The 27,348-nt window shown below is 39.7% G+C and overlaps 1 protein-coding gene across 1 annotated transcript in view; it reads left to right on the top strand.

Moving 5' to 3' along the window:
• TENM1 (teneurin transmembrane protein 1) overlaps nt 1-27,348 on the top strand; it is a 383,458-nt gene that overhangs the window by 148,398 nt on the left and 207,712 nt on the right. The window contains exon 3 of the mRNA XM_029911855.1: nt 14,114-14,354. Within this exon, the coding sequence (XP_029767715.1) occupies nt 14,114-14,354 (241 nt within the window). The remainder of the gene's footprint in view (nt 1-14,113; nt 14,355-27,348) is intronic.

The following is a 27,348-nucleotide window of genomic DNA, read 5'->3' as shown; positions in this document are numbered from 1 at the left end:
TAAAAGCTGTATTGAATGGATAGTTATACAGTTAAATGCACACACATATATAAAAAAGGACAATATAGGAAGAAAAATAAAAAAGCTGATCTTTTTTATTTACTCAACATGAAACTTGTTGCTGGTGCTGATCAACAGTTCTGTCAAAATGTGGGAGGTATCTTTGACAAACACAGGTGCATGTCATGGTCAATGTTCATCCTGGTTCAGTACTTTGTTTTCATTGATATCATGGCTGAAAATCCGGCTTCGCATAAGTAGATGGTTCTAAAGGGAATCAAAACTTTCAAGGCTGCAGAAGAAGCAGTGAGGTGTTCATCAAAACACTCACACCAAAATCTCTCCAGCGGCATTTCTCTGAACCTGGTTCTCAGGGAGCTGTCTGATGAAATGTCAGTGAGCTATCCTAACAGTTTTGATAGGACTTTGGATGGAAGTTTAGCTTCAGTGTTCTCACTAAAGGGGTTTGTAGTCCATGTATGTGTAGGGGCTTGTTCTGTTATGAGTTCGGGAAAATAAGCATTAAATTTGTTAAGCAGACCAGACAGATGCACTGCCAGCTGAGGTTTAATTACGTCAAAGTCAATGCTTTGTTCCTGAATGAAAGAATGTAAGAGCGCAAACATAGTACTAGTACCCCCACAGACATGAACTTTCCAGAACTGTCGTTTTGTTTTGAATGCCTCAGTTCTTTCATGCAGGGCACTAAAATTAGTATTCCTATCTTGCATGGTTTTATTCAGCTTATTCATTTCACTCAATATGTCTGCAAGGTAACCCAGTTTTGCCAGCCACACATCCTCTTCCAGCACTTAGGCAAGTTCAGGTTTCTTATCAGCTAAGAAAGTACATAACTCTTTCTTGAGATTAATAATATGGGCAAGCATTCTGCTTCGTGATAGCCATCTCACCTATGTATGCATGAGCAAGGAATGGTGCTCTGCAGCCACTTCCTCACAAAATGCAGCAAAACACCTGGAGTTTGTTGCTCTGGATTTAGTAAAATTAATGAGTGTTACTGCTGTGTTCAGAACATTGGGAAGACTTGGTTCAATATCTTTCACAGCAAGCACCTCTCGGTGTAAAAAGCATTGTGTCCAAATAACGTGAGGTGCAACGGCTTTTATTTTTTGCACAACACCAGTCTACTTTCCAGTCATTGCTTTGGCTCCATCAGTGCAGACCCCGATGCAATTAATCTAGCTGATTTCTGATCATAAAATCATCTAACAGTTTGAATATGTCATCTGACTTTGTTGTTGTCTTTAGCTCTTTCAAAACAAAAAGTTTTCCTTTATTTCCTTATTCCACACATACTGAACATAGGCAAGAAATGGGACATTTTCAAAATGTCTGTGGATTCATTGTCAAATCATTGTCATACAGCTGATGAATGCACTGCAAAACTTCTTCTGACATAGAAGTCGTCCGTTGTTTGACAGTGTCATTTGACATCAGTATTTTTGACCATACCTTGGCCTTCTCCTCTCCAAACACTTCCTTTGTTGTTTCAATAACACAGGACATTATCAAAGTCTCAGCAGTCATATGCGATTTTTTTGTTTTAGCAATTTTCTGCACTACTATGTAGGATGACCTTAAAGCTTTTTATCCGCAGTAGTTGGGTATTTCATTACTGCTTTAGTACCAAACAGTTCTTTGGCCTTTCGCTCAAAAAATGAACATTGCCTATCCTTATAGATTTCATGCTTTGTAATTAAATATCTCTGTAATTTGGAGGGTTTCAAACATTCATTGGACAGTACTTGTGCACAAATTACACACTGTGGTTGAGGTATATCTCCACTTCCAGAACAAATAAAACTGAAATTCAAATAGCTATCTTTGTATTTCCTAAATTTTCCAAGGTTAATAATGGCTTTATGTTTCTTACTCACGTCACCTCCTCGGTGTTCTTCAGCCATTATGGTGGTTGAATTTGTTGAAGGAACTTCAGTATCATCGCTCTGTGGGTTTTGTTGTTTTGAAGCTGATGGTTGAATTAAAAATGTATCCACATCTGATATTTGTTTATGTTTACAACAATTTTCCCTGTGCTGTGTAACTTGTCCTGCTCCCACTGAAATAGTTCCTTTACACCAGGTAAATGGAGATACATAACCTGCACGGCTGGCATTAGACTCACTGGAGTCTAACTAAGGAGTGAGCCCTCGCATGCTGGTCTCTGGGGGCAGAGCTGATGCCAAAACCTTAACCCCAACTCCCAGGGTATGGGCTAGGGCTTCAGCCACCTGGGGGGGGGGGGGCATAGGTGCTGGAACTAGGGGTGATGGGGGTGTGGCAGCACCCCCTGGCTTGAAGGGGTTTCCATTATATACAGGGTTTACAGTTTGGTTCAATGGCTCTCAGCACCCCCACTATAAAAATTGTTCCAGCACCCCTGGTTGTGGGGCTTGAGACATCAGCCCCGCGGCTCAGAGTTTCAGCCCTGCGGAGGCACCAGGGCTCAGGGCTCCAGGGTTTAGCCCTGCAGCTCCCAACTGTAGCCCGTTGGGGGCACCTTAGGGCTCCAGGCTTCAGCCCCGCAGCTCCCAGTTTTAGCCCCACAGGGGGCACTGGGGATCAGGGCTTTAGCCCAGTGGTGGTCACTGTGGGCCCCCAAATCCAACTCATGGCACCCCCAGGGAGCTTCAGCGCAGACCCTCAGTTGAGAACCACTACACTATTGCTATACCCTAGCAGTCACCACTAGTGGAAGTCATTGTCCATGACAGTGATTGACCCCATCACCCACAATTAATCTTGCAAGTTAACAATCCCTCCTCTGAAATCTGTCACAAACTGACCAACATTACCCTTCCCCTTCTTTCCCACACCCTATAAATAGTAAATCAGGCCAACAGATACAACGAGCAGCTGCTTGGCCTGCTAAGTAAACCTTTGATAGCCACCCATCAAACCAGTGTTGGATGTCCAGATTAAACATATAACCAGTGTCTGACAAAATCACTTTTTCAGAGCAGAACCTCCCTGGCAATCGTATGAACCTCCTGAATGGCTCCCAGATGTCACCACCATGATTATAATGCCTTTTCATTTCTCAATTTACAATTTTCCTTGACCTGTCTGCCACAATCACCAAGGAGGCTCCCTTTTGTATCTGCTGCATCAGCATGTTGAACCACACTATTTTGGCCTCTAAGATCTTAAACTGGCCTCCATTTCGGAAAAGTTGACATATGTGCCTATGTCTGCCATCACTCTGCCCACAAGTTTGAGGCTGGAAAGACCAAGGAGGGTAGCTCTATTTTTAATAGCTATCTTATTAAATTACACAAATGTGAGCATTTCAGTATCTTAGAAAATATAACTTTAAAGTCAATATCATATAAAGAGTGTATTGATATTTAGAAAATGTAGATACAAATAGTACAAAGCAAAGCTATAATTCTAATGATAATACGACAGACGTTTAAAAAAAAAAGTATGATAGATCACCGAAACAAAAATTCTGCATGTGCTCTAGTTATTCACTCCTCTTTTCAAGTGTTTATTTTATGTAAACAAGCACTGATGTAATTGTATCTTTGGGTGTTACCATATGGTAACAGTTAAAACTTTCATGATATCATACATGGTGTTATTATTAGGGCCCTACCAAATTCACGGCCATGACCAACACGTCACGGACCGTGAAATCTGGTCTTTTTTGTGCTTTTAGACTATACTATACAGATTTCACTGATGAGATCAGCGTTTCTCAAATTGGGGATCCTGACCCAAAAGAGAGTTGCAGGGGGGTTGCAAGGTTATTTTAAGGAGGGCTGTGGTATTGCCACCCTTACTTCTGCACTGCCTTCAGAGCTGGGCAGCTGGAGAGCGGTGGCTGCTGACTGAAAGCCCAGCTCTGCAGGCAGCAGTGCAGAAGTATGGGTGGCAATATCATGCCATGCTATCCTTACTTCTGTGCTGTTGACAGCAGCAGCTCTGCCTTCAACAAGCTACAGCACAACCTGTACAACCTTCTATGAGATCTAGGTCTTGTTGCCTGGAAGATTCGACATAGTCTCTCTCTGGTTGATGTAAAGGAACATTTTGAAGTTACAAGACTGTTAGAGATGTCTTCTGATAAAGATCTTTGTTTAACATCTATCCAACCATCACTAGTAGCAACTACTGCAGGAGTGTCTCCGCATAACGTTATATGCATGCTTAAGTATTGGAAGGATTGGGGCCACTCCTTTTTTTTTAAATGACTAAGTTGAAATCATTACAATGTTGTAGTTTTTCGAGTGAAAATAATGGGTCAAATTCTGTGCTCAGGTTACTCCACTAAAGTAGTTACTCCAAAAGGAAATTTAGCCAATATATTCTGAAATTTAAAATAGTCCGATCTTGAGTCTCTGAGTACTGTTCACAGTTGCTGTTGAAGTCAATGGGAAACAAGGGCAGTTAGTCTTTCAGAGGCGGTATACAATAGCAAACAGGACTGAGCCCATACTCACAAAGCATTTCCTTCAGAAAAAAATATTTGTTGACTGAAGTCTCGTTATGGTGCTGTAACTTCTACCCCACCATTCTGTTTTAGACTGGTATTCTGTATGGAATGGATATACTTTTCTACGAGCTAATTGTAAGGTGAATCTTACACATATCAGTCATTTAGAGATTATGGTATGCAGCTTAGCATTTTATACTGAAAAGATCCTGAAGAAAGGGAGGCATTGTATGGTATTTATAATTTGGAAATCCTTAACGTCTTAATAGGTTGTAGACGGGACACATTCTTCACATTACATAGCTAGAGCAATGGTCATCATAAAAGCCGGTGATGCTTTAAAATGAGAATTAAACTGCAACCTGCATTTTAAAACCATCATATTTCATTTGTAAATATGGTTAGACTTTAATATTTTGAAGAAAAACAGCATGACTAAATCTTTCAGGAATATTAGGAAAGGGTTACCATTCTTATTTTTCCAAATCGACTTGTGTTAAAATGGCGCACAAATTAAATTAGAAGCTGTTCAGATGTACCCTATAGCTTGTAAGGGATACAAGTGAACTCTTGTAGTACACTTGCCACTAAGAATTAAAAGAAAACATTTAATGGGGTATGTATGAACATAGTGAACTGAATTTATAAGTGAAGTAGATCATTACTTTGATGTTATATTATTGCAATATTTCTCAATATTTTATATTCATTGATACTATTGAGAATGAATAACGTGGGACAAGACCTCTGTTAATTGTAGTGCAATTGTAAATTATTGCATTTGTAGGACACACTAAATAATGACATTTGTAGGATTCATCCTTCTTTTATAAAGAAATGGGTATGAAATTATATATGTGAGTCTTTAGATGCTGTATGTTTGTGAGATATCTTTTAATTAATAGAGTTTACAAACTTCCAATTGTCTTATAAATTTGTTTTAATTTTGCATAGAACTGCTTATACTTTTGTAGACGTCCTTTGAGATGGAGTTCTGTGTTTCATACTCAAGAAGCTTGACAATGTAGTAGGACTAGGAAAAGACAAACACAAAAATTCTACAAAAGCAAGGAATTTCATGTTTAAGATGGAAGGCAAAAGTGTTAAGATGTATAAGAAAAGGAATAGAAAATAATATTGAAAATATTATAATGTCAATATATAAATCAATTGTATGACCCCATTTGGAGTACTAGTTTTTGTTCTGCTCATCCTGTCCCAAAAACAATATAGCAGAAATAGAAGGGGTTCAGATATGGGCAACATATAATTAAGGGCTTTGTAGGGTCACAGGGCATATACACATAAACATGCAGACAATGTCTTGTAAAATGTACTCTCATAGAATGGTAGACCTTCAATAAGTTAAGATTATGAGAACCTCATAAGATCAGGCCTAAATACAGTAACAAGTAGTGCTACAATACTGTTTGTCTCCAGCACACATGTTTAATTGTTATTTTGTCATCTTAGGCCCTGATCCTGAATGAGATGCCCCCATCTTATTGCAGGTTCAGGCCGTGGACTATAAGCTTCTCCTAGCCTTACACCTTAATATTTATCTTTGTTGTCCTTGCTATACCTGATCTTTTTCAATTCTTCATTACATGCCTTTCTGTGCTGTGTGCAGTGCTCTGGTTGTGGTCTTTCTAGCCAAATATGCAGTGACTCTAAGATCTCTTCTCATTGTACTCTTTCATATTTATCCATTCTAGTGTTTTTATTTTCATAAATAAGATTTTGATGATGCTCATTCATCTCCACTTGATAAACTATTGCAGCTCTGATTCTAACTGAGCAGTTTTAATACCCAGGGAACTTTTAAATAGAAAATAAATTCTCAGAACATATGATACTATTTAATTAAATAATGGATTCCAAGCTAATTCAAATTCAACCAGTACATATTTGGTGAAGAAATACACCAATAAATAATGAATTTAGGATCTGGAAAGAATTAAAATACTTACAAAGCACTACAGATTAAATGCAAAACTTTTAAGGTTCATTACTTTTTAATGTATTCTCTTTGGCATACTTCAGTGGGTAGCAATACAGGATACTGTTCCCTTGTCACTAAATGATACAATGATAGAAGATTAGGGTTGGAAGAGACCTCAGGAAGTCAACTAGTCCAAACCCAATTAAATCATCCCAGCCAGGGCTTTGTCAAGCCGGGCCTTAAAAACCTCTAAGGATGGAGATTCCACCACCTTCCTAGGTAACCCATTCCAGTGCTTCACTACCCTCCTAGTGAGATAGTTTTTCCTAATATCCAACCTAGCCCTCCCCCACTGCAACTTGAGACCATTGCTCCTTGTTCTGTCATCTGCCACCACTAAGAACAGCCTACCTCCATCCTCTTTGGAACCCCCCTTCAGGTAGTTGAAGGCTGCTATCAAATCACCCCTCACTCTTCTTTTCTGCAGACTAAATAAGCCCAGTTCCCTCAGCCTCTCCTCGTAAGTTATGTGCCCCAGCCCCATAATCATTTTTGTTGCCCTCTGCTGGACTCTCTCCAATTTGGCCACATCCTTTCTGTACCGGGGGCCCCAAAACTGGATGCAGTACTCCAGATGTGGCCTCACCAGTGCCCAATAGAGGGGAATAATCACTTCCCTCGATCTTCTGGCAATGCTCCTACTAATGCAGCCCAATATACTGCTAGCCTTTTTGGCAACAAGGGCACACTGTTGACTCATATCCAGCTTCTCATCCACTGTAATCCCGAGGTCCTTTTCTTCAGAACTGCTGCTTAGCCAGTCGGTCCCCATCCTGTAGCAGTGCATGGGATTCTTCCAACTTAAGTGCAGGACTCATCTTGGTTCAACTTGTTGAACCTCATCAGATTTCTTTTGGCCTATTTCTGATTTTATGGATGGAGAATGGATAATGAAATATCTGTCAAAAGTGCCATGAAAATAGTTCTGCCAAATTCCTAGTGTAACACCGACAGACTGTGGTCTTGGTTGGGTGGGATCAAACCTGAGAACTGGAGCTAAATGCATGAGCCTCTCCTGCATGAGCTAAAAGCCATATGGTTGTTAGCTACGGCTGTAGAGGAAACTCATTAATCTCTCTCTCTAAGTGGTCACAGTGCCACTAGATGGGACAGAGCACTACACCCAGGAGATGTGTATGTTACACTAACTGTTCAAAAATATTTTTCAATCAATAATGAACTATGTATGGAATAGCTTTCTATTATGTTCTTAGGGGGAGGAGGAGTGGTCCCTTGAGTTTATTGGATCATCTTTTTACAAACCCTCCTACAAATTGAAAAAAAGATCAGGGTGCTTTCTCTTTCTGGTTGACTTTTACACCAGTCTCAGTACTTATGCATCTTCCCTTTCAGAGATTACTTTTAATTTTAAGGCTTTGAAAGAGGAAATATTTTGCTTTTAGAATATACCAGATTTTACCAAGGGTCAGGTGCTTTCAGGGAATTTCCCCAGGTGGTATACTCCCTCCGGTTTACTCTACAGGCATTTTGTGTAAACAGATAAACAAATAAATGCTACAGTCCCTCATCCCTCCTCTCTGCAAGCACATGCAATCCTGGTGTGTGAGATTTATCAGAAGATAAGGAGGAAATTCTTTATAGAGCTTCTTGTTGAAATATTGGGAGCTCATCACTGTTACAGTTTTACAGTGTTCAACCATTATACTAGGAGAGAATTGAGGTTGGCAATCAGGTTGTTCAGAATATTACTCCAGTCACAGTCCAAACGTGCCATAAAAATGACAGCATATTATGAAAATCTATACTACTAAAACAATGCCATGTTTGAAAATCTTTGCCCTGTACAAACCCTGCAACCAACTTACAACCCAAGTGAGGGACAATGATATTTTAAAAGGGGATCTACTCCCCCGACAACAAGATAAAAAAATCAGTAACATGCTCTATGATCTTCTCCATCATTTCTTTGGCTTTGCTTTACAACATCAGCTACCTGAATCACTAGGCAGAAGTTAAGAATCTGTGTTTTTAAAGGCTCTTATTCCTTTCTTCCCTTTCTCCATAACAATTTAGCTATATGGCCTCTGATTATAGGTATATTTTCATGTGATATTAACCAAGTACCATCCAATAGGATTGATCCAAACCACAGTAAAAAAAATCCACCCCTAAATCAGACCCAAACGCTGATTAAAAAAAAAGAATCCTATGAGATGTTATCTTCAAAGAAGCAGAATTATGAGGAAATAATTTTTCCTTCTTTAAAGATACTATCATCACAGGATTCTTACTCTTGGAGAGTAAGTAGCTCAAAGTATATCTCCAAATAAAAAGCTGAATTAATTACCACCACAGTAAGCAAATCAAGAATGCCTAACACAAAGCAACTTGAAAATGTTTATTTTGTTGTAGAGCAAGAAGGGATAAGATACAGTTCCTCCAAAAGACAACAAAGAGGTGTTAAAACAAGCATAGCCTCAAAGGAACATTCTCAGAAAACAGATTTTTTATTTCCTGAATTTGTCCTCCAGAAATGAGAAATTCTGAGAAATAAATTCTTTGGGGACATAGTGCTTCGACACCCCATATCTGAAATGGGTTCTTCCATCACTAGTCACCCTACAGGGGCGAAGCTGGATTTGCTGGCAGATTTGAAATACCTCTTTCTGTATCACATGATGCTACACAAATGAGGCCACAGAGCATTTCCCTGAACTTGGACACTACTGTAGGTTTTTTCACAGGGAACATGATCTGAGCATAAATATTATAACTGAGAATTTTGGGCTGAGGACATATTTTGTAGTTATGTTTTTAGGTGAACAGTAACGTCTATCATGCTAATAAGTATATTGAAAACTAATTATATACCATATTTACATTTCATAGATGGACTTTTCGGTTTCCTAAGAAATGAAAATATCTGAACAGTATTCTGTCAGGAACAATTAAGAATGAAGACAGGTATTGCAGTGGATAGACAGTATTATGTGAAGAATAACAGGAGGATACAACTTCACAGCTAAGCTAATTCCCATATCATACCCACACACTTTAGGTGCTTGTTGGTTTTAGACAAATTTCTATGCATAATTTTACTCCTGAGGTATTTAAATGATTTTGTATGAAGTTAGTTTGCACAGTCTACTGTGCATTTAGCGCTCTAAGGAATCGTTGGTATGCAGATTTAGACACAAACATTGTTTTATCACAAGCAACATTTTTCTGTGATATAAAAATAAAGTTAATGAGATGTAGACTTAGTCTCAAAGTAAGTAAAATAAAAATAACTTCAGCAAATTAGAAATAGTCTGTAAAAAACTAATTAGAAATTCAAGGCCAGATTTTCAGCTCAAGTCAATGAAGTTGTACCAGTTACACCAGCTGAGGCTCTATTCCTAAATCTTTCTCTCTCTCTATCACCTCCTCCCCAACCTACCACTTAGATTGTGAATATATATGATATAGTCACACAAAAGGCTGACAAGTATAGTGTTTAATCTCCTCCCACCCACAGCAGTAAAGTGGAATCCCCCAGGGAATATGGTGCATATATACATTTTGAGTACTAATATTGTTGGGGAAAATTCTTCCCATCAGCCACATGCCAGCAGAAATGGGCAGTACCATTGTACAAGCATAGACAGGATTTTGGGTCCACGAAGCATAACATTTACATGTGGCATGGAACAAACTGAGCTCTATGGCAGATATCTGTGTGTCAGCACAGGAAGGGGTAGTGAGGCAAAAGGAGAAGTAGGGCTAGAGTATGCATTGCTATGTGGATCAATGTTCCCTGTAATTTTTTACATCCACGTGCGGAATGAATTTTGTTATGTTCACCAATATGGAGGTGATGTGTAGCGGGAGTGGGGCAGTGGGGTTCGGAGTGCGGGAGTGGGCTCGGGGCTGAGGCAGAGGTTTGGGATGCGGGGGGTGAGGGCTCCGGTTGGGGGTGCAGGCTCTGGGATGTGATGAAGAATTTGGGGTGCAGGAGGGGGCTAAGGGCTAGGGCAGAGGGTTGGGGTGCGGGGTTCTGGCTGGGGGTGTGGGCTCTGGGGTGGGGCTGGGGCTGAGGGGTTTGGGGTGCAGGCTGCCCCAGGGCTGCGGCAGGGAGAGAGGACTCTCCCCATCCCTCTCTCGCCACCGCAGCACGGGGCTGGGGAAGAGGCGCCTCTTCCCACCTGCACAGCCCTTGATAGTCTGCTGTGCGGCCGCGCAGCTAAGAGGGAACTTAGATATGGATCCTACAGTTCTTCCACCCATCACCTTTAGAAGGAGCCATACAAGGTCTTAACAGTTACTGTGTCTTCAAGCACTCAATACCTCTTAAGATGAGACCCCTTTACCGTTGATTGTAACCTCCTTAGGAAAGAGGCCCTGTCTCCTTGTGTCTGTACACAGCCAAACACACTGCCAGCACTTAACCATGGAAGTGTATAGAGAGAGGCTACCTAATTGACTGGGTTTAGAAGCATGAATTGAACAATTTCTAATTGTTAAAGCTGGTGCTTTGTCCAGTGCCATCCTGATTCCTCCAAAATGTGTCCCTTTATTGAAATGGCTATTGCCAGCCTTATGGCAATTAGGAAGCCTCAATTTGTGAATGTCCTGAAGATTTTGACTCTTAGGGATGGCAGAGATCAGGTACATAAATTCTGAGCTGTCATGCAAATTATGAGATAAGCGGCAACCCAACAAACTTTCTCTGGAGTGAATGTTCGATTATGACAAGGCAAAATAAGGGAATGGCTTTGATCAATTGCTGGGAAGGATGGGAATGGTCCCACCACAAAAATGGGTTGTGTCTAAAATTTTGGAAGCCTCTAATTCTTTGATACCAGGATATCAGATTTACTAAGATTAATTATTATATGAAGTGTTTTAGTAGATTATGTAAGTGCTGTGGACTGCTGTCTCAAGTGATTTAATTTACTGAGGTCTCCAATTTTCTAAGATGCTTAGGAATTGTTTTCTGATATATATAAACTAGTTGTGAGGATCCCCCATGGAATATGATGCACAAGTACATTTTGAATCCTAATACTGTAGGGGAAAATCCTCCACAGGTGCCCACAGGCTTCCAGGCTGCTGCCACATCCACAATGCCACCCAACAGCTCTACTAGGGACTGGAGAACTGTGATCCCTAAGTCCTTACGCTCCACTAAAGGTACTACCAGCAGGAACCTGACAGGAGGAACTCCAGAGTCCTTGATTGGGCCAAGGTACACTATTTAAGCCAGAAAGAGAGACAAGAAGTTGTCTGTGCAACTAGGTGAATTCCTATGTGGCTGCTACATTGGACCCTGCCTTCATGCTTGACACCTGAGCCCTACCTTCATGACTTGTCCCTGGTTCCTGCTTTCCTGACCTGTTCCTGATTCTTGCCTTCCTTCCTTGCTCCTGATCCCTGCCCCTGGCCTCTGACTCTGGCTCTGACTCTTGGCTTGACTCCCGACACTGGCTCTTGCTCCTATGGTTGGGATTAGCATTGTGTGTCATTAGGAAGTTGATGCCATTTGTCACCTGCCGTCTAAACCAGCTGTCACTATTCACAAAAGACCATTCACCTTCCAGCATGAAGACAATGCATCAGTCACAGCTCTTAACAAAATACTTGCTGAAAATGAAGCACAAAGGTAGTTCCTTCCAGGGATCTGGGGATCATCAGAATTCCACCCTAAGTAGCCTTGCTAGAATGAGATACTGGTATGAAAATAAAAAACCCTTGGAAACAACAACCAAAAGAAGTTACTGTATAACAAACACATACAGCATACATTCCACACTCACAGGGAATGCCACAAGCACTGAGCCTACAGAGGAATTGCATATTGAAACAGCAAATTTAAATTGGGCTGTCTGGGAAGAGTGAGAGCAGCTGTGGGATTGGGTTAGCATAGGGAGGGGACAGAGCAGCGGAAGCAGTTGGGGCAGTTGAAGAGAGGTGCTTGTTTGGGCTCCACTGGAGGTCAGTGACTTATTTTTCCCTGTGGGCAATGGAGGTTTCTCAGTCAGTATGAGGCAATCCCCTCAAAGCCAATTTCTGGGCTGTGCCCCACCATCTGGGAAAGCTTACACGAGAAGTGACTGTGCAGTTGGCTGTGAGAAAGAAGAGGCAGTGGACTCCAGAATTCCCACTGCAGGAGGAAGTTTAACTGGTTGGATCACTGCTGCCTGATAACTGTCCCTAGGGTCATTATAACTGTTTCATACCAGCTCCTGCCACATTTCCATTCCTGATCTGATTGCTATCATGCCAACTGAAATTTGCAAAAGATTCTATCTTGTGGGTGGGAATGTGTAACATGGAGGTAAAATGTTTGCCATAGGAGGTGCATTGTCCTTGGCACATGTGTGTCTAAGACAGGCTCCTAGAATGGGACATTTCAGGGCCTAAAAGCCATGAGAGCTCTTCCCTTTCCTTTCTGAAGAACACTTGGAAACTCTCCATGCCAGTCAGCACGACTGTGTGTGTACAAGTGTGTATGAAAATAGGATGCAAAAGCTGGCAGGTTTCATTGTGGTAAATATGATGCAAACACAAAGACTGAAGTCTTCAAAGCTTAAGGGTTAGTAATGTATTACTTAAAAGTTAGCTACACTCTGTGGAAGGGTGAGAAGTTTCCTGGCAGCAGGAATACTAGCAAATGTGAGCCACCAGTTTAGGGGCTGGAGGTCTTTCCTGTCAATAGCATGACAGTTCACTGGCAGCAACATATTCAGATGTTGTCAGCTATTTGTTAGTAAAGCAATAGTTGCAGCAATCCTTAAAAAGTAATGGTAGCATCTTCACACTGTCTCTGAGGGATTTCCTTGCTCAGCTGCTCATAATTTTTCCCCTGGCTCTCTTGCTCCTGCATAATAGATTTTGGAGTCTCTCCTGAGTGAACAGTAGAAACAGGTGCTTAGTGTCTTCAAGGTAGCAGCAACAGCAGGAGGACACTCCTAAATTGTCTTGGGCAACAACAGTACTAGCAAGTAACAGAACAGTGATTATGCAAACACAACAGCCTTTCCTTAAAGCTCCTACTAAGAGCTGCATTCACTTTACAGTCTGGTCTGCCAGCTCCTCTGCTTTTAATACCACAGAAGCTTCTCTCCAGGTGTGTGTCATTATTGCCTCACTGACAGTCTCTGCTAGAACCTTTTCCCAGGCCTAACTGACAAACATTAACATAGTAGTGTAAATCTGTTAACCTTATTTTATGGGAGATGTTTATTACTTAGTGGTTTTGAAGAGGGCTTGATTGAATTATTCTCTGTTTTGATTTGAAGTGCAGGATGTTTATTCTTGTAACCTGTCTGTTTCTTTCACAGGTATTTTCCTAAATGGGATTTACAGCTGATGAAATCAGATGGTTTCTGTGCTGTAACTCAATGTCACTCTGATTTATTTGTTCCAAAAAATGCTATGACAAATTACGTGAGTGCTGCTTCATTTATTTTAACCACCGCAGCACTGAAGAATTTACATACAAATTCAAATCTGTGAATATTCTTTATTTCATAAGAGGATTTTAAATGAATTCATATGTTACAATAACATTTTACAGACAGCCTGAAATTTAACCTCTACTACACAATACTGTAATCCTGTTAAATATAATACCATGCTTTTCTGATTGCTGTTTAAAATAGTAACTCTATGGATTTGTTTGTCTTTTCTTTCTTGTTTGTTTTTTTTAGATATACCGGGCAGCCCACGTAACCAGTTCACATTCAGACCACTCCCACCCCCTCCACCACCACCACATGCATGCACCTGCAGCAGAAAACCACCTCCAACAGCAGATTCTCTCCAGAAAAGATCAATGACCACCCGCAGTCAGCCCAGTCCAGCTGCTCAAACCCCTCCAACCAGTACGCAAGATTCCGTACATCTGCATAACAGCTGGGTCTTGAATAGTAATATACCATTGGAGACAAGGTATATATAAACGGAGTCTACTATTCTTAAGAGTTTTAAAAAAGGGGGGGGTGTCTGAGGATGAGATGAGAAAATAATAGTAGTGAGAGAAAGAATGGCTTTGTAGTTCAGGACACACAAAGCTTTTTGATGTGAAGCCATGGTATCATATGCATTATTATCATCATCATGTTATTAGTTAACCTAGATCATTAATGCTCAGAAAAGCACATTTTGAAAAGTGTTGTGGGGAGGGGTAATTGAATTCCAAAGATGTGTTCAAGAAGTGTGCATTCTGTGCTTATTAGTTGTAGATTTGCATGCACACATCTGTGCACTTATGCAGCCCCATCTTGTGTGGAAGGAGGCATTTTGCCTTAGAAGCATCAAAGAAACTCCGCATGGAGGCCATGCCTCAGGGAATCACTGCACTCCATAGGATCTGAAAGCATTCAGTCTGCAGTCTTTGGCCTCCTGATAAACCCCAAGTGTGAAACAATTTCCAAGAAATTATCATTGTACAGAAACATCCAGGATGTCTTCAGATATGTATCAGCAAAAGAAGGCCAAAATGGCTTGAGATTTCAGAAATGATTATAGAATCAACATTACATTCAGTTGATGATCTGAGGCCTGATTATGAAAGCCTTACTGCCTCAAAAAACAAATATTGAGTCAAGGATTGAGCTTTGGATAATTTACTTGAATAATATAGTCTGCAAAATGATAATCTGAATAAAATACATTTCCAATTCGGAAAGAATCTGTAATGTAGAGAGACAAATTCTGTCTCCTGAGGTGAATGCATGGCTATCCTTGACTTTTTTGGCTGAAAGCTGTTATTGTAATCTGAATAGCTAATTTTATGGCCATTAATTAGAGCTGTGCCAACCTTTCAAGTCCTGTCTAGTTATCAACCTGAAACTTGGGCCATCTTACAGACCTTTTGAGTAACTTAGTTACTGAGTTTTGCACAAGCTTCTCCTTCCCCACATGGAACATTGTGGGTCTGAACCTGAGTAGTCTTGGCAGGTGCTTCCATTTGGTTTTCAGGTTTGTTCAAAACACTAAGAAGTGTTCAGTTTTCCCCACATGTACTGAAATTGAAGAATTTCACACAAATCTAACACTCACTATTTAATATAACGGGTACTTTCACAAAAGCATTTTCCTTTCAAACATACATGTGCAATTATTTAACTATTATCCGAGTGAAAAATTTGGTGGTCTTGCAATGAGATGAAATTGTTTTGGCTTGACTCAGAACAAAATATGCAACATACTTCTTTATATAATTTGGCTGCTACAATATACCAGTGTCACTTTGAATAAGTTACTCCCTTCTGAAAGGGTGTGAATTTGAAATGAACGGAGGGGCTGATTTAATTTTCATCATTATTACTTTCTGAGTTAAGACTTCGGTATGTTATTTGCTTGAAAAATGAATGCCAGGCAAGGAATTAAGGGGTATGTCAACTCATCAGATGAATGCACAACTTACATTTTTGGTCAGAAAATGACTATTTTAAAATTAATACATAATATGGTCCCCGTGATATTTTTCTGATGCTACCATTTGAAATTTACATTTAACCATGTTTGCCCAGATTTCACCCACATACCTCCTATAACCAGGCAAGATATCATCTTTAAGTTATATGCGAAGTCCTTAGCAGAATTTCGTAATATAGGGTTTTATATAAAAGCTGAGGCCAGAAAAAGCGTATTTGGTTTACTCTGAAATAATTCAAGAGTAATAAGTCAAGGAAAAACTGCAGAAAATAATTGGAGCACATACCTCCAAAATATGTATATTTCAAGTACTCAGAACATGTACCAGTAACTTTCCAATCTGATTCCATTACTGTATAGATAATAATTTTTAAAAATTCAAAATACAATAGATGGTTGGGATCAGAATTTCTGATTACATTATTTTCAGGATGAAAGATCTCCAGTGGTTTCTATGACACAAAGACTGGTGTTTAACTAATATTTCACTGATATTATATTGCTTATTGGCCTGATCCAGTGCCTCACGAACACAATGGGAACTCTTCCATTGACTTCAACAGGCACTGATCAGGTTTCATGTAACCTTCCTACATCATAATAGCTCATTGTTTCCTCTCCAGACTTCCCTATTTGGGGGCAGATCTTTGGTAATTTAACTGTGCTCCCTCATTGTTTCCTCTCCAGACTTCCCTATTTGGGGGCAGATCTTTGGTAATTTAACTGTGCTCCCTTTTCAACTGCTGTCATTTTCCGTGATTTTCATTAATTTTACAGACTTAAATTGGCTATGAAATATTCTCATCAATGGTACTATACAGTCTAAGTGTAAGTGATTGATTGATTACTTGATGACAATGCCATGCTCTGTATTGGAGATTCATGATGGAGAACAACCTGTGGACTCCTTTTCCTTGAGTGGCAGAGCCTGGGAGCTTTCCACATTCAACACTTGCAGCCCAAGGTGTTGGTAGTGGCTGTCTTTGTTGATTTCCAGTGTCTTCTGAGTCTGCAACCTCTGAGGAACCTCTTGGTGGCTGCACAGCTGTTTTTTGGGATTAATCTGGAATTATTTGGGGACAAAAATATGCCCATGAATGAAGTTGTAAGTTATAGCTCTGTGGACACCAGTCAAAAAAGGCCTAGATCACACAACACAGCCTTAGAGAAAAGAGATGCTTTTTCCCCTTCCCCATGGGGTGATCAGATGGGACAAGAAAATGAAATGGTTAAATCTCCAGGTTCTCTCCCCCCCCTTCCCACACACACTACAATTAAAAATAGTCTTAGAAAATACAAAAAATATGGCAATGGCAGCTGTATTTCAGTGCTAAATCTTTCTTGTATAATAGTACTCAAATCTACCTAATATGCATAAGCAGATTTTTTTAGAACATTTGCAATTGAAGAGTAGATTTAGAGACATTAATTTATGCCCTAACTTAATAACTGGAGAAAAATCAGAATGCACATGTTCAGTACTTACATCCAATAAAATCTCATGTTAATCCTTAAACCTCACCAGGGTTTGCACAATCTAGCTATAGCCACATAGATTTAGAGATTTTTTTCATACAGGAAAAGACTTCCGAGAACTAATCATGTGGCCTATAAATCCTGTTTACTACAGATAATCAGAAATAGAGCAAGCTTCTCAGCCTACCCATAGTGGCAGATATGTAATATTTCACATTTACATGAAGGAAAATTCCATAATTCTAAAAATATATTTACCATATTGAGATTAGAAACATGCTCTTATGTAATTAGACTTTGAAGATCTAGATTGAACTGAAAAGGTCAGACCTAAAAGAGTGGGTAATGAAACAGTATATTTTAGAACTGTTTCTCTATTGTAACACATTGTATTTATTATATCTTATATAACAAGGCAAAACAGAAATTTTACTAATACTTGCTTCTGACTAAGGATAAATATAAATGAATTAATCCTCACTACATCTCCATGCAGGGATGAGTTGTCATCTCAGTTTCAGGGATTGATAGATTGAGGCACAGACAGGTGAAGTGACTTGCCCAAGTTCACACAAGAAGTCTTTGGCAGAGCCAGAAATGGAGTTCAGATCCACCAGGTCCCATACCTTAATAACAGGACCATCCCTTCTCCTGTATTAATTAATGTGATAGGGAAATATTTCCCCCAACCATGAACCATTTTGGATTAAAATAAACTCAAAAGAAAAAAAAAAGTCAAGTACATATAGGACATTTTAGTGGAGGATGTATGAGAGAAGCTGCTGACAAAGAAATAGAAGGAAAAGTGAATCTGCAAAGGGTCCAGCAGGTTGGACTGCCAATTGACTGAGTTATATCCATCCAAGAAAGTGATATATGTGCATATATACAATTGCATAATATGTGTTCACATACAGTACTGAGAACAACTTATTTACTATTAAAATGACTTATGAACATGCATTAATTTCATTGCAACACATAGATCATAATTTGTAAATATTTTCAACAAAAGACTGCAGAGATCTCGCATAACATAAAACACAGGTACCATTAATTCTCTTTTTTAGCAGCATAATATTATTGGCCTCTTACATAATTGATTTTTCTCCCCCAGGATAAAGTAAGCACAATCTATTGCCTATTCCCTTCCTTCCCTCTAAAATAATTATGTTTTTCAGGATTGATAGATACTTTGCTCTAATCTTTCAAATCTTCTGATTTACAGTGCCATATATTGTCATTAACTTTGACATCCCCATCTGAATGTGGCTTACTGCTTTTTATAGGGTACATTTTAAACTCAGACAATGCAGTAAAGCATATTTCCCCTCTCTTCTTTGCCCTCTTATATCAATATTATTGTATGTATTCCACTTCTTGCTGTGTTTTCCTTGTACTTCACTATGCCTTTATTTCAGTCAGCTCCAATGTAAGATGGAAAAATGGCATTTTAAAATGTTGTTTCTAACTGTAATACTAATCTTAGTCCTTTTTGTGTTATGCTATGGTGCCCTTTTCATGGGTAAGTCAGATCAAGCTTTGAATGTGCTTATTTTGAGTACAACTTTGCACTTGTTTTCCAAGAGACTAGATTCACAATAACTTTCATTAATTTGCTGTTAAAAGCAACAAACCTTTTTTAACTTTAATTTCCCCCCAAAGTGTTTATTTTCATTTCTCTATTTTGCACTAAAGTGTTTTACATGTTTGCTTATTCGTTCATTTTTTATTAACTTTCATTCTAGTTCCTCTAACCCATTTAGCACGTTAGCAATAAGATGCTGAGTGGACTGAAATCAACTTCAGTGTACTGTCTATGCCCAAGGTACTGTGGCAAAGAAAACTTCATTTTAGCAGCCTTGGCATCCTGGTAATAACCCCTCTAAAGAGGGCATTGAGGTATCAGGCCATGAACCTGAGATTCAGTTATCATTAATTCATATACGTAACTTAAAAATGTTAGGAAAATAGGGGAGGCACTTGGGGTTCAAGTCACCTGTGATTTTTAGCTATTGTCTAATTAGTAATACATCTAAGCACTAAAGTTTGGATTTGGTTCTAAACTCTCCAAATGTGGGGATTCTTTGAGCAGAGGTCTGATGACCTCCTGAGGTCTCTTCCATCCCTAATCTTCTATGATTCTATGTTAGGCTCTAATGCTTGTCTACATGGAGAGACCTAGTGCATGGCAGCTAGGATGTGAATCTGCAGCGAACTGATCTGCCATGCACTAAGTCACCATGTGGACTCTGCTACTGTGCACTAAAAGTTTTCAAGCAAGGTCCACATGGTGACTTAGTGTGCTGCAAGCTAGTGCACTGTAGATTTACACTCTAACTTGCTGTGCTCTAACTGACCATGTAGTCAAGCCCCATCTCTATAATGTTCATAATAGATAGAACCAATGCTCAGAAACATTGTAGGATCCATACATTTCTGTTTTTTCTAAGGATACCATCTTGTTTATGATGTAGTCTAGTTACGCTGGAAAACTTATGACTATCACTTACCAGGATGTTTTTCAATTATGATTATACTGCCACTTTCTTAAGTATATATATAAACAAACAGAATTTTCCCTGATCAGAGGAGCACGAATGTGGCCTTCTAAACCCCAGAAAGCTGTCTGTGGTCTTGGTGGCCAGGTTAAGCTGGACTAGTATTCAAGGCTGAAATCAAGAAATCTCTGCTCCGTGCTTGAAAGTTGCAGAATTGTTGGGGAGATGAAAACCTAGTGTGCCTTTTTATCCTTGATCACTGGATGTGAGCAGGGTATGGATCCTGCCCCTGATAGCCAGTGAGATAGTCCCAAAATAAGAGTTGCTTTTGTCATCTCCCCAGTCTACACTGATTGTTGCTCCAGGAGGAAAGAATCTAGTTTGTTGAAGTCCCATTACTACTGTTTGCCTGAGTTCTGTTCTTGAGTTCAGCCAAGATAGTAACAGTTTTAAAAACTCTTCTGTGGCTGACTGGCTGTCATGCAGACAGGGTAGAACCACTTCTTTCGAACACTAGGGAATCCACTGTTGACTGAGTTCTCCATCAGTGTTGCTATGAGTCTTATTGGGTGGAACCACCACTGAGCCTGTAAATAAAGGAACAGGTTTGGATGGTTGCATAAAGTGAAAATAAAAATCACAGAGTCTTCTCCAGGGTATGTGGAGCAGCCTATATGGGAGCTGTAGAGTGTAGAGTACTCATGAATCAGCAGATAGGGAAACAATTACTATCTAGACAATATCCGTAGTTAATAAATTATTTGTAAAAGAAGCCTACTCTTGAGTTAATTTTAACTTACTCTTTATTATTCTGAAAATAAATGTAGAGTGATTTCATTTCTTATGAGCTTTCTTTTAAACCACATTGTTCAATATCTGTTACTGTGACATGTCTCTTGTATTTTGTCATTTTCTATCTAATTAAACAATAAATCTAACCTCCCTAGAGATCATATTTAAAAGAAAAGTCATGACAAGGGTTAGAAACTCATTCTGAAAGTCCCATATATTGTCACTGTGCAGAAGATAGGATCTGAACAATTCAAATTTCTGAATTGTTAAAAAAATGTGAGGCTGAAAATTTGACCCTGAACTTAAAATAAAATGGCTTTAAATACAATCCTCAATTTAGCAATGCAGGAACAAACCTTGTATTATGGAAATAAAAATATAAACATTTGTCATCTACAATGAGATACAATTTTAATGTCTCCCGCTATGGCACTTGAGGTTCCTTCTTCTCTTGAATAATTTAGAATCCAGTCACTATGGATGAAAACATTTTAAATTGTTCATATACCCCACAGCATTTTTTCTTTGGGAGAGGGTCAAGTTGCAGCTCCACTGGAATACCGTGATAAATATTTTGGATGTATAGGTATTTTAATCCTGTCTGAATCTAACATCATATTCTAGGTTCTGTCCCCTCATTAATTCATTTAATGTAATGCATATAAAGTCAGAAACCAGGGTAAAAATATTCAGTTTTTGTATAATAGCTAGTGGCCCAGTAGGCCTGGCAGCCTTCCATAAAGCTCATTTGCTAAACTAGAAACAAACAAAATGAATGTTATTTTAGAAGGAAAAAGAGTGATGCCAGATTAAATGCAGAGGGTTTGAATTGGTTTGGAGAACAGAAGCATCACATATAGAGGTTCATAGTATAGATAGGGAAAATTTCCTATATCTACACTGTTTGATATAGCTTGGGGCAGTAGGATGTTTTGGAAATCATTCCCAGAAAATATGTAGTCCCTTGAAATATTTGGAAAGTAAAATACTATTTAGCTACATGCTGTGGAGTATCCCTTGCAAGCATAGTTATCTGAAAGTGATATTTGCAACAGTTACATTGCAGCATGGCTGTTGGCTGTACCTTTTGAGTATGTAGATATTTGGGGACATATCTAGGAGTATTTTGGACCTGGCCCCTCTCAAGTATTAGTGGATTCTAAGTAAGATAAACTGTTACGATTTTCATTTATTTACATACTGAACTACAACAGTTGTATAGTTTATGAGGCAGAGATTTTAATGGCCTATTCCAACTCTTGTTGAAGTCAATAGAGAGACTGCCATTGACTTCAGTGTGAGGGTTAGATCAGGGCTTAAATCAAGTGGTGAAAAGAGGGTGACTTAGAGTATGTCTACACTGGCAAGTTTCTGCACAACAAGTTATACCACTTTTATTAAATCACTGGAATTAAACCACTGTTGCGTGTCCACACTGTGCTCCTTGTGATGGTGGAGCACATCCACATTAGCAGCTCTTGCAACAGCAAAGAGAGCCATGCATTGTGGTAGCTATCCCACTGTGCAACTGGCTGCAGGGTGCTTTGGGAAGGGTTTGCAATGCCTCGTGGGGCAGGCACTGTGTCACATGATGCAGGTTTCCTAATCCCATTGTTCCATGGGTATCCTACTACATTGCCAACTGCTTTTCACTTGAAGGGGGGGGAGGCGGCAGAGTGTGTGTATGGGGGTGGGGGGAAAGACAGTGTGTTTGGGGGGACAGAGAGTGTGTCAGCATGCTGTCTTGTAAATTCAGACAGCGGCAGGAAGCAACCAGTCCTGAGGGAGGGGGAGAGGGAAACCCGGACATCAACCCCCCCCCCCGTCTCTCTCCCCAGCTCTCTGCACAACACACACACACACACACACACCCTGCCTCTGCGTTCAACAGCACGAGCAGTCCACATTAATGGTTTGCGTTGTGTCCCAAAGCACATCAGCACAGCATACAAGGGCTGTCAGAAACGGAGATTTGAAAGGGGAGGGGCGCATGTCTCCAGGGCAGCCGAGTTCAAAACAATGAGCAGAGCGGCCACTTGAGGGATTATGGGACATTTCCGAAGGCCAGTTGATTGCTTTCTGCACTGTAATGTGTTTACACTGCCAATACAGCGCTGGAGCCTCTGCGCTTTAAGGCTTATGACTCTCGTCAAGGTGAATTTTTTGCAATACTGCAACTGAGGAGTTTCTGTGCACTCAGTGGCTTGGCAGTGTGTACAGCTCCGGAGTTACACCGCAGAAAGCTGCTTTACTGCGCAGTAACTTGCCAGTGTAGACAAGGCCTAAGTTATCAAGGCTACTCAGTAATGGCCCACTCCAGCTACTTTCGAAGCCAATCGAATCACTTGTATTAACTTTAATGATAATTGGATTGGTCTCTTGGTCAGTGACAGACCTGGGATTAGAACTCAGAAGTTCTTGACCCCTAGTCTCATGCTGACTTTACCATGTCATATAGGCAAATGCAGTCTGTTGATGTAAACGGGCAAAGGAATAAATTAATCTCTCTAGAGGTGAAGATTAAAAACATGGAATATGAAAAAATTGACATTCCAGCTTCTAGATAGATATGATTTTCCCACTGCTTACCAGTTATTGATCAATCTAACAACAGTATAAGCATTACAATATACTCAATTAGAAGCATAACACAAAGGCCTTACTAAATTGAAAATCTTCACACCCTGCTAAAATGTTACAATAGTTTTACTCAATATATAGATACAGTATGCAACATTTTCAAAGTGGCCCTTGCCTCAACTCTGCTTATTTAAACTACATTTGTGGGCAGCAAACTTTAGATTCTTACATTTTGGCATGATCAAAACATCAAACTAATGCAGCTATGGAAACAATGAGACACATACATCATAGTATGGTTGAATTTGGAGGCTGAAACTTTATTAAAACTTTTAACCAATGGGGAATCACTTACCAGACCACCTTCAGGGCTTTCCAGTGTAGATTTCAACTGGGCAGCAATGGCTCCGGGTTCTACAAACCTGAGGGTTGGTATGAAGACAATGCCCCCTCTGTACTATCAGGCCAACCCAGGGACCCTGGCTGGAAACCCAAGTCCCAGCCCATTCCTCTCTTCCACACAGGAGGTAGGAGAGATGAGATATGGGAAGCCACATGGTATGTGACACATGGGGGCATACCCCCTCACCATGTAGTGCTGTGCTTGGGGCCTGTGCCAAGCAGCCCATAGGGTTACTGGGAACTCCCACTGGATTCTTTCTTAAACCATCCATTACACTGCGACCTGCCAATATTATGATGAATGTAATGTATAAACCACAGAAAATCATTTTAGAATAGAAACACATAAGCTGCTTTAACAGTAGTAATATATTGCCAAATACCATTATAATAAAACACACACTGATATTTTCAAGACTGACTTCAACTGTCTCCTATGTGGCTTTTTTCTTAGCTGCTTCTTCACTATATGGCCAATGAAGGCTATAAATTAGACTTTGACTTAATATTGTATTTCTGACACTGCCCTTATTAGAGCCTATTCTTGATTGATATTGGCTCTTTGTCCTGCATTTATATAATTGTTGTCCCAGATTTCTGTGTCAGAGTCTTGAGGTGCGGTCACAAGGTTAACAGAAAAAGCTTGCATAGGCTGTCAGAAATTCAAACACATGAATCAGAAGCACATTGCTCTTTGTTGTATTTTATAATACAGCGATAAATGGGTAACACAGAAGACTATTTACACGTCCTAGCATATCCACAGGTTTACAGGGCTAAATTTTCAAAGAATATGTAAAGTAAAGATAAATATAAAAGGAAACATTTTTATAAGAGCAATTTAAGAGACCAGTCCAATTTGAAATGCCTATGTTTTGCATGCAGGTATGTTCCTAACAGATTATACAATTGCATCATGGACATTTACAAATTATCTCACTTGTGTATGTAAAAATAATATCAGATTAAGTGACAAATTAGAGAAAACTTTGCATGACCACTTGTTCCCTTCCCCTTCATCCATATGCATTCTTGCTCCAGCAGTATTTGTGCATAAGACAGAATGGGAAACAATGCTGCAATGGATATAATTCAGGGTAGCATCTGGTCCTGGGCTTTTAAAAAATGAGTCTTTTTCACTTGTCTTTGTTTTTTGTAAGAGAGTAGGTTTCATTACGTTTTTGCTATAGTTTAGGTTTGTTGTTGATACATGGTATAGCACCACTGGTATCCCCTTGTTGGGGGTAGAGAAGTCCTTTACAAGCCAAGAGCTGTATTCTGGGTAGCCTCTCTACAAGGACTGGCCAGAATATTATTGACGAGTACAATCTGTGCTTCATCTTTGTGCCCTTGCGTGAGGTGGGTGTCTGAAAAGGGGCGGGTAACTATATCTACATCTATACTTGGAGCTCAGGGTGTGATTCCCAGCTCACATAGACATAGTCATGATTGCTGTCATCAAGTTAGCGTGCTAAAAATAGTAGCATGGCCACAGTATATTTGTGCCAAAATACAAGGTGGTTTTGTGATATAGGCAAATATCTGTTAGGAACTAATATGGCAGCAAATCCATTTTTACTGGTGATTTATTGTAAAGCCAGGTGTATTTCAACTATATTCTGTTTAGGTTCTTGTACTGCTCCTATAACAGTGATATCTGGAAACCACTATGGTAATCTAAATTCAGATTTCTAGAATTAAATTATTCAGATTATGCCCAAAACCTCAAAGGTTATGTCTGTACTACAGGCTAGGGCTGTGATTCCCAGCTTATGTAGACGTACTTGGGCTAGCTCTCATCGAGTTAGCATGGTAAAAATAGAAGTATAGCCATGGTAGCACGGGCTAGCCCCTTCACCCAAGTACATACCCACGGGATTCAGGTGGGTTTGCTCTAGGGATAGATAGCCCATGCCTCTGCTCACAGCTGCCTGTGCTACAACAGGTACACTGTTTGTTGAGTGTGGTAGCTTGATGAGATCTAGCATGAGTATGTCTACACGAGCTGGGAATCACATCCCTACCTGCAAGTATAGATGCAACCAGTGAGCCCATGGCTCTGCCTTTAATCCATGCTAACCAGAACAGAAGAGCCAATATACTGGAACCTCTCCAAATCTGCTGTAGCTGCCACTCTAATGTGTGATTTAGGGGAACCTGAAGAAGGTATTCTGACAGTGTCAGAGAGAATTCCGTCTTGTAAGCTCAGCAGCTGTGTACCCCCACATCCCCTTCACCACTCTTGGTGGCACCTAGCTCAGAATTACTATGACAACCATGCTTACATTTGGGGATACGATTAGATGAGTGAGTTGAAAACGAATTGAAATGCTTAGGTGACCAAACCCAGGACTTCGGAGATGTGTTATTATTCAGACATTCAGTAGTTTGTTTTGCTATTGTAAGTATGTGCAAGTGCAGTTGTGTGCCCATTTAATTATGTGCTTGACTTTTATATTTCATATGTGCAACGCAGACTAATCTTTGGACATTGTAGTGCAAGGTTTCTCTTGCATTCCTATTTTCTCCAGCTTTACCAGTGGAGTATTTTCAACTCTGTCCTTTACCGTGTGTTTTTCTCTTACAAAAATTAGTCATTTTAATGGAAATGAGAGAGAGAATGTATTAAATAGACAAATGAACATAGAGACTTTCAAACCTGGAGATTTCAACCTAGGACTCAGGGTAAGTAGCTAACTGCCAGCCCCACTGTTTACATCTTTAAGTGATTCAATGTCCTTTACTGAATCCCGGGGCATTGCTGAGAAAACAAGGTCAGAAAGAAACTTTCTCAGCAGATTATGTGGGGGAGTTATGTGGTGTTAACCTGGTTACTCCAGCAGTATTTTATTACTCTCTTAAGGGTAATTATTATTGAATTACTCTGTGTGGGTCTCCAAAAACAGTGTCAAAATATAATATGATACTATTGTTTGCTTTAATTGTTTTGAATTTTCACTGGTATTTTTGTTTCAAGAGCATGAAGTGAAAGTTGCATGCAAAATGTTGATCAGGGCCTCATTGTGTAAAGCTTAGGGACAGACATGGTCCTATCCCAAAGAGCTAAGAAGAATAACATATAAAATTAGTGGAAGAGGGAGATAATCATATATATTTATGTGTATCTGATTTTAATATCCATATAAATATGTTTACTTCTTTAGTGTTGCAATTGCATAAATGTAGCCTTTCCCTAACTATCTTTGACATTGGTTCAGATTCAAAACCAGAAGGGTATTAAAACCTCTCAAGAGTTTGCCAGATTATTGGCAATGTCAAATCAGACACCAAATCCTACCCTTGATTTTTCACACATCCAGACCCTGATCCCTAACCTCAACCTAATTCAGATCTAGATTCAAACAGTCATCTCTAAAATAATACGAGGAATATTTTCATTCATCTGAAAATTTCTACTATATCCCATAAGAGACAACCTTTAAAACAGAACTCCTACCCAATGTCTCTTCCAATATCATAAAGAATATAATTTTAAGGAAAGGAATGGCCTTCATTATGGTCTCCTGAAATGAATTATGGATATCGGGGCCAGTCTTAGGTTTTGCAAGCCTCTATAAGAAATAATACCTGGAATACCCAGCTCCCTCCTCACTTATATCCACATACCCCATTCATCTCTGTATACTCACAACATTCCAATACCCACCTCTTGCCTATGAGCATCACCCCCCCCCCATGCTGTGGCAAATCTCCCCACCACATATATGAAGCCTAGTGACTCCTTAAATGAA

This window comes from Terrapene carolina, unplaced genomic scaffold (genome assembly GCF_002925995.2).
Source record: "Terrapene carolina triunguis isolate 2854851 unplaced genomic scaffold, T_m_triunguis-2.0 Scaffold131, whole genome shotgun sequence".
NCBI lineage: Eukaryota > Metazoa > Chordata > Testudines > Emydidae > Terrapene > Terrapene triunguis.
The sequence above is the reverse complement of the archived record's forward strand: the minus strand, read 5'-3'. Positions and strand labels throughout refer to the sequence as shown.